Genomic DNA, 22,171 nt, shown 5'->3' with positions numbered 1-22,171 from the left:
TGGCCCGAGGGATTTGAAGTTTGAAGATGAAAAATATTAAGTCAGAGAGGAGAAAGAAAAAGTAAGGAGGATTAATAAGAGTGGGTGGAAGAAAGAGAAAATGATCACAAGTGTCTGAAGTGGTGCCACTGGGAGAGTTAAAGCCGAGCAGGACACATAGAGGATGAGAATTTGTTTTGACGAAGGCCACTGAGGTGTGACTGTACCGGGACAAACACACCAGGGAGTACAGGTCGCTCCGGTAGGTGGAATAAATGAATTCCTTTTCCTTTTCTGCATATCAGTTGTTAAAATAGAATATATTTTTTCAAGACAATCGTCCAGTAAGGATTCCAGTATAGACCAGACTGCCAGCTAAGATGTGGCTTAAACAGCAAGCTGACATCCAGTAGAGGTCATGGCCAACTGTGAGACAAATCCTTGTCACTCCAGATTTGTAACACAGTAGTTGCGTGTGTTCAGCATACTATTGGGCGATTTGTAAAATCTAACAATCCGACATGCTCTGAATTACATAAGATACAATTTCATTTAAAACAGTGAGATCACATGTAATTTGTAATGTGTAAGGGAGGTAGACCAATTTTTCCCTGTTTGTAATTATAGGACTCACGATGTTCAGATTTCTAGAAACATCAAGAAACATACATGTGGACAACAATCAGAATGTAAGGCACATGATTAATTATCAGAATTCAGTTTATTATACAGCCATGATGCAGATTTAAAAGATATGAACAGTTTTAAGTCCAGAAATATCTTTCTCAGGTTTGTAGGATTTAAATTAGACCAATAAACAAATGCTGTAAATATTAACGGCTATAGTACATAAATAAACAAGTAATGGTCATCTGAACTAACCTGTTATTTTTTTTAAAGGAATCGTTTTAATTAAAGAAAAACACAACAAGAAATTCTGATTATTTACCATCCTTTCTTAGATAAATTGTTGGATTTTAGTAGACTGAGGGAGTTCATGCTGCTAACTGAGTGATGTGAACTTTTCAGTGCACTTGCAATACTAAATGCATTCAAAGTTGCTTGCTTAAAAACATGCTAGTTTTTATAGCGCTGATAGTAATAGCTTTTGAGTTTTACCACAGATATATTAAAATAAAAACTATAACTGCAAAAGTGTGTTGACTTTAAAAACCTTAATGACTAAAAATACTGAATTTTATAAATTGTACAACAAACATTTAATTACTGAGTTAATGCACTAAAACAATATTTTTATGTAGCTGTGCAGCTTGTGCTAACACGTAAGCTTACAATAGTTATTTTGATTGTGATTAAATTACTCCGGCATGAATGCATTTAGTAGGCTGCTGAAGGTCAGGGGTCTGCAACCCGCAGCTCTTTAGCCATGTGCGGGTCTTCAGGGCTTTTTGCACAATGGACAAAATCGGGTGTAATTCTGCATGGAAATGTTTATTTACATTTATTACCAATTATGCTGCTTCATTTGCTTGAACTGTGTAAAACAAAAAAAAAAAAGAAATACAAAAAGAAGAAATGTAACATTGAAAGACACTTCCAAACTAAACACAGCATTTTCAACCTAAAAGTTTGAGATAAGGTGGTTTCAGAACCACAGGTTTCGTGGAAACAGTATGGAAAGCCATTTGTGAATGCAAAATATGCAAAGAATAATTTATTAAAATATCAAAACATATATTCACGGAAATCAAACATAAAACAGTCCCTAAAATTTAAGATATGTGTCCTTTTGCAAAGGTGATCAAAGACAGAACCATTAAAAAGACAAACTCATCAAATTGATTCAGCCCCAGCTGACTCAGTCATTTTGAGCGCTGTTGGCAGTATTCAGCAGACAATGTTATTGTGTAGATAAATGAATTCTCAAGGTGCACCGGTTTGGCATTGTCTTATGTATAGACAAAATAAAAAACAATAAAATACAAAGAGTTGTGTTTAAGTTATTTTTAAGAGTCACGTTGCAGCTCTGAACTTTGTTAACTTGGTGGAACAAGTGGCAAAAATGTCTCTTTTCTAAATGAATGTTGCAGACCCTACTGTTTAGTACAGACTCAATAGTCTCTGTCCTGATTTTTTCAATAAGGGATAACAGATGAAGAAAAAACGAAAACAGAACCAAGAAAGGACCAAAAATTTGCATTAATTTCTAAAAGAAGCCAAATACACCCTAAATATGAAATTTGCGGTGCTGCAAATATGTCCAAGTCCCTGAAGCAAAAAGATTCATCACAGTTATACTTTTATATTCTTTAAACTTAGAACAAATCTACTTACCTGTACATATAAAAAAAAAAAAAACACTTAATACGGGGAGGGAGACTGCTTCTGCTGAAAAGGCCTCTGGTTTATGGATCAGTTCAGTTTCAGTGATTGCAAACAGGCTTTGTTAGTCTAATTAAATAGTGCAATCAAGTTATAAGCATATAGTTATAGCTCTCCGTCATGCATAGGGACTTTTTTGATTTTGCAACAACTTTTGAAATCATTTATGTTCCCACCATGGGTAGACTGATTATATGGGCAGTTGTTGTTTCATGATGGTTCATGTCTTCATGCCTTGTCATTTTTGTGGTAGACAAAAATCTGTAACAGATTAAGTATAAAATATGAAGGACCTGAACTGGCACAAGGCTTCCTCTGCAGCTTAGCTTAGACCTGTAAAAAATGTTAGATTGTCATCAAGAAATCATTCAGGTGTCTATGTGGAAAATTCCTTCAACTAAATTGCCACATCGATCTCTGAGAATTTGATTAAACTCTGAACAACAGACAGTAAAACAACACATCTGGGTTTCCTGATTCCTGAAAAACTGGCATTTAAGTAGGTTTTATGGGAGAGATAATGCATCAGCCATATGACATGGAATTTACATATTTAGTAGAGAATGGGTTTTTTTTGTACCCTTTTTCTTTTAACTGTATTCAATTATTGGCATCACCTAAGGATAATAGCCACAAAAAAGGGGGAGAAAGATACGAGAGCACGAGTTTTAATGCCCATATATCTCAGTAATTGGCTGTTTAGCTGATATCCCCATGGAAATCTTCATATACCAAAGAAACAACGGCATGCCTAATTATACTCACTGCACTGCAGCATTAATGTCTGTCCAGGGTAGACACACAGCAAATGACCTTGTGGACCCTTAGATCCCCTTGGGCTTTTCTGCTGGTCTTGAGTAAATCAACTGGTGCATATAATTGGTGTGTCTTAATCCCTGTGGCAAGAGGAGAAACAGTACGTGTGCGCATAACACGTACTTATAAGAGCAAATGCATGTGTGTTTGTGTGTGAGGGAGTCAACTGGACCATGCAGATGAGTTGGATCCTGGAGCTGCAGGGAAAATCCTTCCTTGCACAACTCACATCAGGAGATCTGTTTAGACATCATCTCCTGGTGCACATACACACAAACAGATACACACACATGCAAGCTAAATGTAGCTGTGGAACATGTTCTTTCACATTTGGATAAATTCATGACATTTTTCACCTCTTGCACACTATTTTCTATTCTGTTTTACAGTCATTTAGCAGACACTTTTATCCAAAGCGACTTACAGTGAGAACAAGAGAAGCATGAAATCAAACAGTAGAGGACATTGTGGAAAGGTGCTAGTGGACTGTTCTGTTGGACGCAGGTCCTTACATGAAGTGCTAAAGGTTTTTGGGGTTTTTTTTGGTGGATTTTTTTAAATTTTGTTCTTCTCCCTTCCCACCCCACAATATTACCTATGTTAAAATACAACAAATTAATAGGATAATGTTTCCTGCAAAGGACTGGGCTATGTTCTCCAACTTTCTGACAAATATAGCTAAACTAAGTGTGGAAGTGCTCCTTGAAGAGCTGAGTCTTTAGCTTGCTCTTTAAAGTACTTAAAACTCCCATCGTTTTTCTAATATTAAAACATAATTCTCACAATTTATGCTAGTGGATATTCCCCGAGAGTCCTCCAGCGCTGTAACAATGGAAAACACTCTGTAGGCAAAGACAGAAAAGATCTTCTGGAAATACACCTGCAGAAAAACACAACATACAGAAAACATAAGAAAACACAAAGCAGTGCTAAATGCAGAAGTTCATTCATTCATTCATTCATTCATTCATTTTCCTAAATTCTTAGCCCAATGAAGGGTTGCAGGGAAGCTGGAGCCTATCCCAGCAGTGTTTGGGCGAAAGGCGGGGTACACCCTGGACAGCTCGCCAGTCCTTCGCAGTAAATACAGAAGTTGTGTAGAGAAAACCTGCAAATAAATTCTTTGTACAAGTTAAATGTTGTCTTTAAGTTAAAATTCCAACACAATCAACAAACCATTGACTGCAAGTGACCAACCTCAGATGCCATTGCTGCTGCCTTCCATATCTGCAGGAAGAAAGGAACACCTACATTAGGATGCACCTTTATCGATTGCAGCTCTGCCTTCAGCACTGTTGCTCCCCATAAACTTGCCTAATAACTTGGCATATGCCCCGCAGAATGGAAAAAAGGAGCTCAGTTAGAATTGTAACAAACATCGGCACACCACAGTGTGTTCTCAGCGCTGGACTCTACACGCTGCTCACACACAACTGACTGTGTTACATCCGACAGATAACCCTGAAGTTTGCTGACGACATCGCAGTGATAGGGCCGATTGCTGAAGGTGATGAAGCCGCCTACAGGGGAGAGGTGCCAGTCAGGTGACATGGTGTGAGGACAACAACCACGACCAAGAAGCTGATTGGACATGAGGACAGTGAGGAGCACTCACCAGCCCCTGTTCATCTGAGAACATGAGGTGGAGAGGGCATGCAGCTTAATATAGCTGGGGGTCAGCATTACTGAGGACTCCACATGGACTCATTGGGACGTAAGATGCCACAACAGCGGCTGCACTTCACGAGGAGGCTGATGAGATTTGGAATGCCACCCTAGATCCTCTGTAACCTCTACAGCTGTGTTGACCAGCTGTATCACTGTGTGGTGCTGCTGCACAACAACACGGGACCACAAAGATTGCTGAGAGGATCATCAGAGCCCCTTTGTCCTCTCTTCAGATCATTTACCAGCTCAGAGTCCACAGGAGTGCTGCCTCCATCCCTCAGGACTCCACCCATCCACAACACAAACTGTTTACATTCCCAACCCATCAGGTTAAGGATACAGGAGTGTAAAATGTAGGACATCCCATTATAATAAGTCTTTCTTACCCTCAGCCATCAGGACAGTAAGCAGTCACTGAACTTCACACTTAACCCCCATCCATAGAGTGGATGTGCACCATTTGCACTTCCACCCTAATTTGCACATTATTACTGCTGCACATTGGAGCACATTGTTGACTCCCATTGCTCCTTCCACATATCTTTATATCCTACAATGTTCAGTCTATGATGCAGATTTGTTCTTTTAGAGTCTTTAATGGGAATTATGGCAAAGGTTGTATATCCTGGAAGTGTCCAGCCTATGAGAAGCCCAGAGACCTTGACTTCAGAGTCAAGGCTAAATATGATGCAAACTACACTGTAGATATAAGCCTGATTTTCTGCTGTCTGAGATTTACTTTAATGTTTGACCTGAACTATGTCTGCATGAGAGAGAAGAAGAAAGTATCCAGTTTCAAGTAAAAATGGAAATCAGAACATCATAGACCGTAAAAAAAAAAAAAAAAAAGGTCAAAGTCGACATATTTCATATAAACAATTTTGGTTACATAGATGGGAAAAACCCATAAAAGTTTAAGTAGAAATAAGGAAAACAAACTTGTCCATATAAACAGCACAACCTTCACTTCATATTCTTGTTTTGTTCATAGATCTTCATATTTCTTGGAAATATTTTAAAATCATTATCCCTTTTGTTTCCTTTTGCATTGTGTTGCAGATATGACCACCTTTCATGGGATAATCTGTCTGTGTAAATGTTGTTCTGCATTAGTAAATATTACAGTCATCACTGACTACATTTCCAGAAACTCTGCTGCCATTTTCTGTTTAGATAAATCCACAAAGTGGCTCTGCTACTATAACACATTTGAAAATTTGAATAAAAAACAGATTTATTCACCTTTCAGTGTTTATTTGTTTATTTTTTAGCATGGTAGTGACACTAATTAGGGTTTTAATTCATAACTTTGATTGGTTTGTGTTTTTTTTTTTGTGTGTTTTATTCAGTACAAGGCTGCCTGAGCCCAGAATGTTAGGCAATATAAAGTCTGGAAAAAGATCATACCATCCATATAGAGTAGGACTGGTTAACTGTATAACTTGTGATTAATTTGAAGCAGTTCAGATTTTTAGAAAACAAATTTAAAGTCTTCTTTATATGAAAATGAAATTACAGTTGAGGATCTAATACAATCCCAAGGTATTTGACTTTTATTACTAATTTCTTCATTTTGAAATATGGAAGACTTTAAAATATAAGGATAAAAAAAAAGAAAATAAAGAAATTCCATAAAACAAAGGCTACCCCTGAAAAACAGAATACTGGTATACTGAGGCAGAATTCATTTTGACTGGTGCATCAGAGCTGTCGGGATGAAGGTGACTTGGGAATAAATTCCCTACACAGCTCACCTCGCTCCTGTGGAATTGATCAGAATGCTTGAATCCAGATGATAACCAATCCTGACATTCCACTCATCTGAATTTCAAGTAGAATGGCAAAAGGGATGGGATTTTCTCAGGGGACAAGGGTTGATTCTAGAAACAGACATGGAGTGTCTGCAGACTCATTTAATGAGTGCCATGAGAAATTGCACAATTGGTTAGAATGAAAGAAAATAATCCAAATATTCCAAATCCTCACTGCATGTGTAATAAGAGAAAATAAAATCACTTCTGCTACAATGACAAAAAAAAAACAAAACATTATCATAGTGGTATATAATTAGCTGTACAAACTGAAAGCATTTAACATCCCTGATAACTCTTATCATGTTCTGCAGGATGTTGCGAGGTCTATGGCTGATTAGATGGCACGAATCAACAAGAAATCCCCTGAGATCTGCCAAGTTTGTTGATGAATTCACACTTCGGTTACTCAATAACGGCTTGGAGCACCCAGAGCAAGAAAGAAGAGAGAAAACTGTTTCACTTGACTGGCCAAAAAAGATGTGGTTCTTGGAAAGATAGAGAGCAGTGAGAGGTTGTTAAAAGAGAAGGAAAAGTGAAGATTGCCATTCTAAACTTTGGGCAATTTGTTGCAAACCAGATTTTGCTCTCTGTCTCTAGATGTCGACCTGGCTGCAGCACCTGTTAAGAAACGTGATGGTGACACCTAAAAAGGCTCCAACAAATACTTTTCGGAGGAACCTCATGAATATACTTTAGTGTTGGAGCAAATGAAGCGGAAAATTTTCGTTTTCAAGCACAAAACGTTCAATAATATCAAGAGGACAGAAAAATTGAGGCACAATGAAGACAAGTGGAAACCAATGTGCTGGTGCTGACCTAAATCCCCACTATGAGCGATAAAGGTATATTTCCAGAAGCAAAACTCTCCATTCAGGAAGTTCTCCTGCTTAAGTGCTTCATTTCTTAGATCTGTTCACAGAAACGAGTCTGCTTCATTACACACTACCCCCCCCCCCCCCCCTCAAGTAAACAAAGTCTGTTACTGCTGTATTCCAAGCCAAGCCAACTTTATTTATAAGGCACTTTCTGACTGCTACTGCTGAACAAAGTACTAAACAGAACATAACTGACATATTAAAATATAAAAGAATAAAACAGAAAACAATAAAATCTAAAACCATAAAATATAAAACAATGAAACAAATAAAAACAATAAACAATAAAACCAATAAAAGCAACTCAATCTGGCTCAAATGCCAGCGAAAATAGGTGAGTCTTAAGAAGGGATTTAAAACTGGACAGTGATGAAGTCTGTCTGACCCGCAGTGGGAACAGTATGTATTCAAAGACATGAATGTTTAGAGAAAGTGGAATAATGAATGACATGTTTTAAACCCTGACTGGCCCTGAAGGGATTCAGAATCCCAGGTTTGGGACCAGTGATGGAAAAAAGTGATGTCCCACAGCTTTGCAAAAGGAACACAGACATTGAATTTCTGATATGATGGAAAGACTTTTCATCCTGGTGGTTCTGTCCTGCCCATAAAAAATGAACTTCTAGGCTTCTCTGCTGCTGACAGCACTAATAACTACACCTAGCTGACTATGGGCAGGGCAGGAGAGTGAAAGTCTTTGTTTTTCCTCTCCTGAGTGTGCACTCGCTGAATTTGGTGTAATTCAGTGGGAAATCCTTACAACTGTCGTATCAACACATTTTTTTGCCTGTTAGAACAGCTTAGTAGTGAGCAGAGGAGGATCAATGCCAGTTTGCCGAAGGCAGAGAGGTAATAACTTGTTACCTGGAAATGGAGAACAGTCTAATAAAATCATGTAAATTTTCTCTGCTGTACCAGCTGTATTTCTAAATACCTTTCGGTTTGCATTTGCTCAAGACAACAATCTTCAACAGTCAGTGTTTCACATTGCATTTGCCTCCCAGTATGAGGCAAACAAGGTTTTGAGGCTTAGATAAACACCTGTCTGGAGAAAAAGAAGATGCTAACACCAAGGAAGGAAGCAGTTAGTTATTTTTCCTTCTCTCTGATGCTTTGCAAATCCCAGAGACCCAATGAAATGTTAATGTTCAGTACTTTTAAAATAATTATCAATTATCTCAAATATTTGGATAGTAGGTAAATGTAAGTAAATGTCTGGATTGTACAACCCAGAGTCCAAAGACGTTGTTCTGTGTAAAATGTCAATGAAAACAGATTGCAATGATTTGCAGCTCTCATAACACGCAGCTCCCTATAGGACATAAAAACATATCAGATGTTAGAAGTGAAACATTTTTCATAGAAAATATTAGCTCATTTTAAACGTGATGGCATTGAAAAAAAAAAATAAATAAATAAAATAAAATAATGGGATAGGGGCAAGAAAGGGTCGGGAAAATTATAGCACAAATCAAAAAATGTGTTGGGGTTGCTGGTTGGCTGAAAGCTTTCCTGTTTCAACCTTATTTGGTTTCAGCTGCAGCTGAAGCACTGGACAGGTGGCCCTGCTGGGTTCTGCTCTGATGGTGGTGCCTCTACTTCCCCAGCTTCACTTTCTCCACATGCCCTGCATGAACCAGGGTTATCTGGCAGGAGGATGCAGCAGTTCCAACAAGTCCTCTGCTGCTATGGGGAACGTTTGGCCATCAAGATCACTTAGAGTCTGTTCAAACGGCTCAGTAACAAGATCTCCCCTTGTTATTTCCCACTTGCTTGAATATTGCTTTCACAGAGCTAATGCTTTTCTGGAGTTTTTCTGCTGTGGAATCACATGCCTGTTCAGATGCCTATCTCTCCACCTGCCAGTACCTGCCCCTGAACATCTGCCTGCTACCCCTATCTCTCCTCCCTGGCAGAGCCCCTGAAGAGAATTCACCTTCTGCTCTATTAAAGATACCCTGCATTGAATATTTATTATCTCAACTCTGGTCTGCATTGGCTTTTTATGTCTACTTGTTTGCATTAAGACAAAAATAACAAGAGAAGCATCTGACATCTAGTTAGGTTAATTGCCAACAGGTTAGTTATGACTGTGTGTGACAGTAGCATTGCAGGGAGACAGAGCCTCTCAGATAAAAATATGCCTCACCAGTCTGTGACAAATGTCTAAATAATGTGGATCAATATTAGAAAAGTGTTTAAGGTAAAATTGTTACAGCTTAGGAGATCCCACCATTTATTAAAAAAAAAAAAATCAATGAACCATGAGAATTTTTATGTGTTGCTGCCATCACATTAAAAATGCACCACTTATTCCAGTTTAGAGTCACAGGGAAGCTGGAGCTAGTAGTAGGGGAGATTAGGGGCAATTAGTAGGGGAGAGGTAGGGTACACCCAGACAGAATTCAGAGTGACCAATTAAACTTAACATGTATGTGGGAGGAAGACAGAGTACCTGGACACAACATGCAAATTCCACACTGAAAGGCTCCAGGTCAACCCCCACCCATGGCTTGGCCATGACTTGAACCAGTGACCTTTTTCCAGAGAGGCAGTTGAGCCAACCACCACACCAACATGCAGCTGTGTTTTCCAAGAAATGATAAAATGTTTCAGTTTTAACTTTGCATTTCATTTCACACAAATTCTAATGTTTTTGGAATTAGTGTTGCAGCTATTTTAACTGATTTATATGAGAAATCTTAAAAAACAAACAAACAAAAAAAACAAAAAAATAAAATATTAATCTAAAAATCTCCAAAATTTATATAATTGAAGTTCATACATTGTAGAAATTTAACAAGAAAATCATCCAAACGGAGAAGATTGATGATAATTAACATAAAAGGTTTTTCATTTTAGTAAGATATTTTACTGATGCAGTGAAGCTGCAGTAACTGTGTTTCAGAGTGTTATTCCATGCACTGATCATTGTTTTCATAGCATTATAATTTACAAAAATGAATGCATGCCTGAAAGAAAAAGCAGGACGGAGTCCTCTAGAAATAGAGGTCGTGACAACAACATTTCTGTGATAATTTATGATAGTTTTGACAAGACCTTAGATTTAAAGATAACTAATGCATTCACAAATAGTGAAACAAGCCTGAAGCACCTTGAAAAAAATAGGTGTGATGACAGAAGCAGAGTAAATAGTTAATGCACAAACATAGAATCAGGTTGTTTTTAAGTTCAACTAAGAAAACGAGTCAAGAGTGCAGACCTTTAAGAAAAAGAACACATTTAAATTACTAATTTGTGTTCATATATGAGGAGAGACAACAGAAATCCAACCCACCAATGCAACAGTCATTGGGGGGTTGACTTGGTGGGGGCGGGGGCAACAGCTGGGTCAGGGGAGAAACATGCCTGGGCCACATTAATTCATACATGTCCCTCCTGGACATGGCAGCCGTCACAGTCATTTAGGGAAGATTTTTCCCTGCCCCTCTCACTGGCAGTCCTGTGACATTTCCATTTGTTACATGACAGCTTTTCACGGGCCAACGCACAGGCTGAACTTTATCTGGAACATGGTATCATCAAAACATCTGTTCACACTGACAGAGAGAGAGAGAGAGAATGTTTGGTTGAAGATTAAGCAATGGGGAGATTAATGGGAACAAAGTTAAATTGCAGTTTTGTTCTTGACAGGTGAGGGAATGATGGGGGGCATAGATGAATGGATGGAAAAGGAAGAAATGTGAATGTAAAGATAATTTAAGATTTAGGTGAAGCAGTGAAGTCAAAAAGGCAAATGACTCAAGGACGGTTGCCGTGGCAGCAGGGCACTGTCAGAAAAATTAGTGGACTTCACTTAACATGAAAAATTAAGCATTGTAGTTAACAGAACGGTGCTGTTAATGAGACATTGCTCTTAATGAGGGAGGCTAAAAATGAAAGGCTTTTGGCTAACAGGAACTGACAAAAACCACACACACATAAACAAAATATATCCAACACAAAGCAGGATGAGAACTGGGGTGTATCTGTCTGGCAAAGGAACAACATTTATATTTGTTTTAAGCATTTCTTCTAAATTGTTAGTTGTTATAAACACTAACAAGCAAAGAAGCAAAATGTATTTCTCTTTTCCAATTTTTTTTTGTAAAAAATAAATGAATAAATAAATTTTTGAGGTAGCAAAATTGTGTAATGGTTAAAACTTGAAATTGTGAAGGCATAAAACACTTGTGTTTGACATTATATACACAAACCAAGTGGTACAGATGATAATGATAATAATAATAAGAAGAAGAAAAAGATGAGTATCTTTGATTTGTAATGTACTTTACATTGCATAGCAATCTCACATTGACTTAAGAAAATGCCCTACTCAAAGGTGTAGCAGGCATTTAGGGGTTAAAATAACTTGGCTGAAAATGAATCATAAAATATAAATGATTTAATATCTGCAGCTGTCTGTGCCTCTCATCTCAGCTGCAAACAGTAAATAGAAGGGAACAAAACAATACCTACTAACACGAGTTAAAAAAAGATTAAGGCAACATAAAATACCTCAAATGTTAAATGTGGTTAAAAGCCGAGGAAAGAAACCAAACCTTCAGCCATGTATTGTAGGTCTTTTAATGGGAGAGGTCCCTTTACCTGAAACAGGAAGGCTGCTACTGAAAACTTCAGCCAGGAGTGGCTAAAAGCAGTGAAGTTTTGCAGAAGATGTCAGAAGTCTGGAGTTTAAGTGAGGACATTGGATTTGTGAAATACTAAAGCAGCGCTCCATGCAAAGCAGGGATTTACATGGATTCTGAAGGACCACAATTCTATTATTGGATCCCTGCATCAGCACACACACATTTAATTATTAACAGGTTTGTGCAGAATGCTAACAGGGTCTTGGAGATCCATTTAATTAATAACAGATGTGTTCGACCCCCACTGTATTTGATAATCACTCAGATAGCACGCTGACATCAACATGTTATGACTAGCAATTTCTTGGTGAGGGATATTTCAGGAGCCGAAGTTTGTCCCATCACAACCAGTGATTACATTCAACTGAAAAAATAAGAAAATCAAACCAACAGTTCACTTCAGTTCAAGTTTATTGTCATTCCAGCATATGAATACAAAGAACGAAACACTGCCTCAGGTCCCAAATGTCAGCAGAAATTCTAAATTTCTACAATCTACACTAAAACACAATAAACAAACAGAAACTGGAGATTTATTTTGATTCGGAGGGAAGTTGTTGGGTGGGGCTTTCAACAAGACCATGGTCAGTTGTCAGGCTCTTAGGTGACCAGGCCCATTGGGCCATCTTTAAAGACTCTGGTTAGGGCCTTTAGCTGCCATGCACTGGGTGAGTACATTCTCATTTCTGTTGGGTTTTATCCTCTAAAGTGGCTTCTCATTGGCTTGACTTTTGAATTGTTGGCTGAAGCTGAGAGTCATTCCATTCACCCCAGTGGTTGCTGGGGAAGGGCATTCCCCATTCCCCATTTTACACAAGATCCCTCTTTGTCAGCTTCGGATCTTCAGGATTAGGGCAGCACATATCTGCATGACACACTCATCACTAAACACATCCCATTCTTTTTAATCTGCAATCACACACTGAAATGCACATGCCTGTACAGCCACTGTGTTGTTGTAGGTTCAACACCTATACTCATATTTTCACTGTGTTGTTGCTGGGATTGTTTGTTTCATTACTATTCATTTGAATTCCTATAGGTGCTCCTGATGATTGCCTTCTTTGTTTTCTTACAGAGGTCATTAAGTTTTTTTCTGCAGGTCTTAAAGTTAGTTTTTCTGTTTTGGTTGGACAGCTATTGCCTGCTTTTGGAAATGTGTCTCCTTTTGCTTTTCTCTCTCCTGTCTTTTCCTCTCAGTTTTTATTTTCAGGTCCAGCATTAAACGTAAAAATGTCAAAAATAAAGATCAATGTTCAACAATCATGTGACTCTTATGTCTTTTATAAAGCTACAATTGACTAAGCAAATTTGATCTTCACAACAGGTCAGACCATCGTTCTGCAGGACAATAAAGTTTAAAGAATTAACAAAAAAAGTAAGCAAAACAAATAAAATATGCACTCACAATATAAAAGACAAATTAATGTTCACACTTATGATAACCAAGCCAGCTGGATGCTGACTAACATGTAGTTGTCTGCACAGGCTGTGATTATTCATCAGACCTTTAATTCACATGTAAAACATTTATGTCTCGCCCCCAGGTGCTTCGCAAACGTCTCCATCTGTCACGTTCACTGTCAGTAACTGTATGCACTCCGATTCACACGATTCTCGACGTGAATGCAAATCAGATTATGCTTCATTCGCAGAGCTCCAAAACATCATTATTAAGGAGAAAAATGATTATGCCAGTCATACATACGCCGGAGAAGTAAATTAAGTGAGAGACAGCTTTGTAACTCTATTACATTAAGAGCGGACTAAATAACCTGGGGAGTACGACATATTGACTTGTTGGTAGCTTTAATAGCAAAAGCGAATACTGAGTAGGAGAGTGTACAAACACCTGCAGTGAGATATCATCAAGCAGTGTGAGGGAGAATACCATTGAGGCTTCCTTACACATGCTGGAGCTCCACCGGTGGGTTCTCGAAGGACGGGCTATGTGATTACAGCTGAAGCTGAGCTGTGGAGTCATAGGAGAGCAAGAAGCTCATAAAGATTAATGACATAATGTCAGCAGAACTGGAGATAAATGTTCGTTTCACACAGACTACTGCAGTGTGTGGATAAGTCACCATTTTCCCCTTTACAAATACCTCCTGCAATGACCATCGGCTAATTCAGCAGCCGATGTACACTGAGTGTACATAAATGTACACTCAGAACTATTGGTACCACTAGTGTTAAATGTGCAATTCATACACTGCAGTGGCAAATGACAGACATCTTCACGGAAGAAAAGTGATTGAAAATGAGCCACCTGCTCACTTTTTGGGAGTTGAGACAAAACCGAAAGGACACTAATTCAGACGGTGATGCTGATGCAAGGGAACATGCATCGGAGGTGAGGATGGTGAGGGTGAGGGAATCAGACAGAAAAGAGCTTGGGAGTCTAGAAGGTGGGTCAGTGTTGGGTGAAATTGGCAGGGAAGGAGGTGTATAGAGATTAGGTGCCAGAAGGATGAAGTGTTCTAGGGAAAAACAGTGATTTAAGGAGCTAAAACTAGGTTTTGTGTGAATGTATGAATGTGTGTTGGCTTTGTTTGGTTATTTTACAGAGGCATGAAGACCAGTTAGAGTGCTTGGACCATTTGTTTTAAGGATTTGGTTTAGGTTTGGGTCAAACATAGGTAAACAATTGATTTTGTCAGTATGTGTGTGGAGGTAGGGGGCAGTGAGACAGATCCGGCTCAGATGTGATGCTGTGTGTCGTAAACTGAGAGAGGGATAGAGGAGAAGGAGGGTGGGCTGCACACAGGCTCTGTGGGGAGATGAATACTGCTGTGCGGAGTCGGTGGGAGTCGCACAAACAGTAAAACAACCAGCCGCTTCTCACACAACAGGATCCTATATTAGAAGCAACTGTGTGGATTACTGGTTATGGGGAGAAGCAGAGGGATTTAATCAGAGAAAAAAAAGAAAAACTGAGAAGGAGGACTGATCTCAGCCACTGGCAGCACGTGGGATTTTAGAGGAAAGCAGGCGGAGGAAGAAACAAAGGACAGAGCTGCACAACAGGACGAGTGGGGTTGGGGGGGTGGGTTGGGGAGGGGGGTGCCCACAGAAGATAAGTGTGGTGGAACCAAAGCAGGTAAGAGAAACTTCAGAATGATAAATGGGACATGTGCAGAAACATTTCGGCTCAAGAAGATGAAATGTTAAGGTCTGTGTTTATTTGGATGTGCATGAACATGCAGCTGTGTAGGAAGTCTTCTACTTAACGTGGCTCAAGGGAAACAGACAAAAGATGAGAGATGAGTAAAAGGGAAAATTGCTCAAAGAAAACAAACAGAAACAACAGTGAAGCTGCGTAGAAGCTGAAAAAAAAGGATCAGAATAACAAAAAATGAATAAGAGTGCTTAAATCAATAGCTGTCATGTGCAGAATCTTTTACTCTCCATCTTTCAAGTCGGTCATTAAGAGTGAAATCATTTCCATTTTGCTGCTTTACAAGCTGCAACTTGTCAACATCATGTTTTTCTCCGGGAGTACAGCTGAAACATAAACAGGTGCATGGCAGATTTGCATAAATTGAGTGAAAGTAAGACACGAGAGCCTCGAAGTCTATTAGTAGCAATGAGATTAGTCTTGGAGAGAAGAGGAGAGGGGGAGGGCAAGGGAGGCAAGAGGTGGCGAGAAACAAGTAGACTACAAGCAACATGATTAGTTGTTGGTTAGGGAGCTTCTGTGAATAAACCATGAGGTGGTGACCACATAAATCAGCAGACATGGCTTTCTTCATGTTACCATCACACACACACACATTCAAAGCATGTAAATGTGTAGGTGGGTATATAGTCTGATGTTTTTATGTGCAAAAGGAAGCATGACAAAAAAAAAGATAGCAGTTACGGATACATTAATGGCAGCTGAAAGGGATCAATGCAAGATTCCAGTACATTTCTCAAGAATCCATGCAGAGAGGAAGCTCTGTCGTATTTATTTGAGATCAAGGTAGGAGATTGGCTGTTGTGCTGCAAATTTCCCCAGAGGTTTGTAATCACATCCAGTGAGGTGCTGCCATCCCATGGTGAAGGAAAGACTTGAAGAGAAAATATGGGCCTTTTTCATTTGTCTGAGCAGTGCCGCTGACCTCTCCCAGCTGATCCACAATGTCTGTCCAGCTACGTGAGCTTCTCATCTTCTGCTTGACTGTCACGTACAGGTGAGTGATCACAGGGTGAAAAAAGCAAGTTTTTAAAAATATCATCAATCATTTTAATTGCAGTGTGTTGCTCCGTTTTTATTCATGGTCAGTTTCTATGTCTTGTTCTTGTTTCCATCTTTCCACTTTTATCAGTGGAGGTATGTTCCCTAGCAACCACTGGGGTGAATGGAATGACTCTCAGCTTCAGCCAACGATTCAAAGGCTAATGAAAGGATACAACCGTTACCTCAGGCCTAATTTCAATGGTATTTAGTAACTTGAAAATCATGTTTAACATTTTATTAATTATCATTTTCATAGCACTCAGATCTTATTAAAAGATTACATATTTCATACTTTTTTTGTGCATCCGTGTAACACAGAAGGTCCTGTGGAAATTGGAATGAGTCTTGACATTGCCAGCATTGATGCTATCTCTGAAATCAACATGGTAAATCACTCTCCCTTCTATTATTGTCTCAGGTGGGGAACAGGAGAGGAATTGATTGAGTATTTTTATTTTAAAAAAAAACTCCATCTTCACTCTTTTCAGGACTACACTGCAACTATCTTCCTCCGTCAACGCTGGAGGGATTCCAGGCTGGTGTTCCCTGGAAATGAGAGTGTGAGCGTGGATGGACGCCTGGTGTCGCTGCTCTGGATTCCTGACACCTTTATTCCAGACTCCAAGCGTTCCTTCCTGCATGATGTCACAGTGGAAAACCGCCTCATTCGCATCTTCAGCAATGGGACGGTTCTGTATGCTCTTCGGTAGATCTATTTTCATGTTTTCATGATTTGCGTGAAGTGACTTATGGTTCTGCTAAAGGAAAAGAAATATCATTCACGTATCATTATCTTGTTATATAACTTCATGGTTATTTCTAGGGTTATTTGGATTTCTGTACACCTTGTACAACATATTAGCCTTGCAAGCAAGATTCTCTCGCTTTACCAGCGCAGAGTCTGGGGACTCACTTGCATGAATGGATTTCTAGGCAATCTCTGGTGGGTAAAAGTGAAGCCTATGCGAAGTGCATAAAACTGCAGTTACACCTTCATCCGCTAGGGGCTGCAAAACAGAGCAAATCCCCATAGACTCCAATGTTAAAAAGACCAACTTCACAGCAGAAATAAACATGTTTACAGCCTGGTTCAAAAATCTGTTTTCAGTTTAATAAGTCAGGTTTACCTTCATCACAACTGTGGGGGGAGTGAATTTTTTTCTAACTCGCCCATTTAAAAGTAATTTAATTCAGCATATTTTGGGGCGTGTCCTTTTGATTGACAGGTACCTGATCTCCCGCTTCAAGTAAGAAGACCACAGAACAACCGCGGTTTTTAGCCACTTAACAACGTGACTTAGCTTTAGCCAGCTTACCTCAGGTAGCTGGTTAGCTCCTGTTATATCCGGGCTAACTCAGTTAGCTCTTATCTAGAGAAAGCTCTGAGTTTGCTCAGCTCCACCTCTTTACCCATATTTGTATTTTCCGGGTGAGACGACATGCATTCCATCAACCAATCAGAATGGTTAGTTTATTTAAGATCGATGTGAATCTCCATGAAGGGGCGGGACTCCAGACTGAGTCGGTCTGTGTTAAATACATGTCATGGTGGAAAACCAACTCCAGTTTGGCGCGTAAAGGCTCAGTTGTTAGCCTGGTCTTTCATGTAAAGCAAACAACTTGTAGCTTTATTGGCAATTTAACTGAGAGCAAAAAAGGCGGATTTTTCCAAGGTGACAGCAGTGACCTTTCTTCTGACTAAACTAAAACAAGAGATGGTGATTCATGTCTGTGATTGTGGCAACCCAGTTTTTATGAGTCAGGAACCTGACCTGATTTGAGACTTAAACATAAAAAAGTATGTCAAATATCAACATGTCACAGTGTCAAGTCCAAAATAAGTCTTTGCTCTCTTCAGAGTTGCTCAGGGAAGATGGTTCTTTGTCCTCACTAATAATCAGCTGCATTTTACATAAAAAAGAAAATGTTTTTGTTTTGCTTTTGGACCCAACAGCATCACTGCAACAATCGCCTGCAACATGGACTTGACCAAATACCCTATGGACAAACAGGTGTGCACCCTGCAGCTGGAGAGCTGTGAGTACTTCCCATGTTCCCCCCATCAACCCTTCATCAAGTGACTCATCATCTTCATCTCATCATCACAATGACCAATTTTAGCCCCATCAGTTTAGTGAGTATGAAACTGAAGGGGGTGGGGGTGGGGAGGGGGTTGATGCTGAGCAGGTTGGATTCTGTAAAACTGAAGTGTAAATGTGTTATGTTGCCAGGGGGTTATAATATCCAGGATGTGGTGTTCTACTGGACCAGAGGGAATGATTCAGTGAAGGGTTTGGACACGCTGCGGCTGGCTCAGTACAGTGTGGAGAGCTACTACACATCAGTGTCAGAGGCCGTGTATGAAACAGGTACCGTACAATGTCATGTGACAAAAGAGAATTTTGTAGAGCACAAATGTTTTTATCCTCTCTATTTAGGAAGCTGTGTGTCTTTGTGTTGTTTTAAAGGACATTACCCCAAGCTGGTCCTGCATTTTGCTCTGCGTAGAAACGTCTTGTTCTTCATCTTGGAGACGTATGTTCCTTCCATTTTGCTTGTGGTCCTCTCCTGGGTTTCCTTCTGGATCAGTCAGTCCTCTGTACCTGCTCGTACCTGCATTGGTCAGTTCAAAACCCTGTACTTTTTCCAAGTTGATCATGAATTTGATTGTCTAACACTTAAAAATGAGTTTCATCTTTTGCATTGCAGAATAGTTACAGAGTTTACAGAGTCTTGCAAATGCATTCACCCCTTCAGCTTTTTTTTGTGGTTCTTTTCATCTGAAACTGTAATAGATTCCTGTGGGATTTATTTGAGCAACACAACATGCCTATAACTCCAATGGTGCTAATTATCAGAAAACCGAAGGGCATGTATGTAGAAATAGTCCTCACCGTTTAGAGCCATGTTTCAGCAGCAGTTCTGACTGCAGTTCTAAATGGCTTTGTTTCTAGAAGGTTGGCAAATGTAGTCACTGGGGTATTTCTTATTTCTCAAAACAGAAATGGCTCCAGCTCAGGCCAGATGGAATCTAACTGGTGAATAATCATCTTTTAGTCAAGTCACAAATGAGTCAAATGGAAGTTTGCACTTTCCAAATGTCATTTCCAGACATTCAATTTCCCCTGATATTACAGTGTTGGTTAAGAAGCACACAAAAGGTTGTTGTCATGGTAAAAAAAAGGAAATATTGATTACCATATTCAAGTAACTCGAAGGCTAAAGCAGGCTGCCTTTAAAACTCCTGAAGAAGCTTCAAATTGGCAGCATCTTTAAGTTTAATTTAGCTTCATTGTTTCCTCTCTGAATACAGTCATCCCAGTCTGTAAAACTTGTCTCTTTCTTGGCAGGTTTGCCATTTTATTTTATCGTATGATCATATTCTGTCATTAATATCTGTTTGTTCATTTACTCCTAATCTATATTTACTGACAGTATGTATGCATAAATACTTTTTAATCATCCAACCTATGCATTTTAGCAGCATCTTGTCCTTAACATAGTTTAAAAGAACCTTGGTCTTCATTGTGTTGATGTTTCTGGTTGGTTTCATAAATTCTGTATATTCACTGAGATCATGTGGCAGTGTTCAGAGGTGGATGACACAACACTATTTAAGTGGCATGTCAAGGTAACTTACACGATCTATGTCTTCATGTGAAAAGGAGTGGATACATGAATATACACTGCTTTTCAGCTACGTTTAGTTGTATGATTTCTTATTCATTTTTAATGTAGATGAATGTTTATAATATATCACATAAAATCCCTAAACAGTTGTGATTCAATTTTTGGTACAACAACATGGGAAACACTATGTTTTATGTCTTAAATGTCTCAATTTCATTAGTGGAATGATGATTCTTAAGCCGGAAAATGTAATTTCTAAAAGTTTACAGCCTAAATTTCACTTAAGACCACCTTTAGTGTGAGAGCTCCCTGAGCTGATTATGCAAAGACAGATACTGCAAAGAAAAAAAAAAAAAAGAACAAAACTTTCAAGAAAGGTGTGTTCAATCAGAGGATTCTTCATTATCTGTGGTGCCAACTGTGATAATTTGATAGAGATTAAGTAAAGTATCATTCAGGTTGAAATAATTCCGTTTAAATCAATTAAAAAATTGAATTTGAGCAACTTAACAATGCTTTCTCTTTTGTGTGCAAATTTATCACAAAAAGTGTGAACTAGTGGGAGTCTAATGAATAAGTTTACATTGTTGTTACCTCATGGAAATGATATTCCAATATAACACTAATGAATCAATAACTGGTTACATAATTAAACAAGACTTTAAAACAAAATGTTATTTTTATTTGCTGTAATATTTTAATAATTAATTTTCAAAACAGAATGAGATTTGTTGAATATTATGTTTTTATTTTTTCTGATTCTCATTTCAGGAAAATAATCAGGTACTATTCATTTTATAGTTGATAACTTTGGAGCGCAAAGTTATCAACTGTCCTGATGACAGAAAATTAAAGTTTGTGCTTTAAGTATTTGGAAAGACTCACAGTTTCTCTTTACACCTGTCAAATACATTTTTCTACTCCAAAAAAATAAAAAATAAAAAATAAAAAAATATAATTCCTGATCTGTTTCCCAGGAGTTACAACAGTCTTGACAATGACCACTCTGATGATGGGGGCCCGCACTTCCCTGCCAAACGCCAACTGCTTCATAAAGGCCATAGATGTTTATCTGGGCATCTGTTTCACTTTCATCTTCGGTGCATTGCTGGAGTACGCCTGTGCTCATTTTTATACCATGCAGCACCAAACTATAGAGGATTTACACCGGGTGAGATATATGCACACCCTTGTCTTGAAACCCCTCCGTGTTATACGATCAAAACAATATTAACCTACTGTATCTGTGTATGCATCAGGAACTTCTGAGGGAATTCAGCGAGTCCAATGGAAATGGCTCAATCCCTATTGTCAGCTCCAGCCAGCAGAACCAGTGTGTGGAGATTGGTTCCACAGCAGAGGAGCCCACAGAGGACCCAGTGAACAGTGACATTCAAAACCATACCACAACGGAGGAGAAGGTGGCAAGCCAGGGCTGCGGCTTGTCATTAGTGAAGGATGCATCTCGCAAGGCGGTGTCCGTCTTTGTTGTGGAAAACCCGCACAACATCGACCGCCATGCCCGCACCGTCTTCCCTACAGCTTTTCTCTTTGTCAACATCCTGTACTGGCTTTATTATCTGTTTCTCTGAGTTTCTTCAGGCAATGAAAGCTCCTCTGACCATCATGAAACTCCTTCATTTACTCATGTGAGCTCCAGTATCAGTTGACGCTGCCTGGATCTGAAGTGTTTATAATCTTTTCCAAAAAAAAAAAAAACAGCTGAAAACATTTCAGGGCTTCAAACCGGTGAGGTGCGGTTATTCATGAGTAGACTCTGCTCTGCAGCAAAGGGCGTTATTGATCGTGTATGAATTGATGGCTCTTAACATATAAGCATGTGTGAACGGTGATGAAGTTTTTATAGCATACTAAACCTCCATAGATCCTATAAGGCATGAGTCAACTCGTCCCAAACAATTTTCTGCTTGAAATACTGTGCTGCATTTAAAATGCCTTCATAAAACCGCTCTGTATATGTGCTCTTGCTCTCGCTTTGGTTGTAATACATTGTTTGTATGAGAAAATACTGTATATTCACATCACACTGCTACTATGTGCAATTAAAATAATACCGACTGACTGGGATGTGTTGCAGCAGGTTCACTGAGAAGAGTTTAAGTGTGTGTGTCATGTTAAATGAATCAAGATGGACAGTTTAGACAGTACAAT

The 22,171-nt window shown here is 39.0% G+C and overlaps 1 protein-coding gene across 1 annotated transcript; it reads left to right on the top strand.

Annotated features, from left to right (window-relative positions):
* Positions 1-15,232: 15,232 nt before the first annotated feature.
* gabrp (gamma-aminobutyric acid type A receptor subunit pi) lies at positions 15,233-21,591 on the top strand (the record flags this gene model as incomplete). Its single annotated transcript, XM_079249852.1, has 10 exons — positions 15,233-15,247; positions 16,241-16,322; positions 16,458-16,570; positions 16,688-16,755; positions 16,858-17,075; positions 18,324-18,406; positions 18,601-18,738; positions 18,838-18,990; positions 20,977-21,170; positions 21,259-21,591. The coding sequence occupies exons 2-10, from the start codon at positions 16,270-16,272 to the stop codon at positions 21,589-21,591; spliced, it is 1,353 nt and encodes a 450-aa protein (XP_079105978.1). The 5' UTR covers positions 15,233-15,247; positions 16,241-16,269.
* Positions 21,592-22,171: the final 580 nt, after the last annotated feature.

The sequence above is a fragment of the Telmatherina bonti genome, assembly GCF_933228915.1.
Source record: "Telmatherina bonti genome assembly, chromosome: 12".
Classification (NCBI taxonomy): domain Eukaryota; kingdom Metazoa; phylum Chordata; class Actinopteri; order Atheriniformes; family Telmatherinidae; genus Telmatherina; species Telmatherina bonti.
Note: the sequence above shows the minus strand (reverse complement) of the source record. Positions and strands in the feature narration are given on the sequence as shown.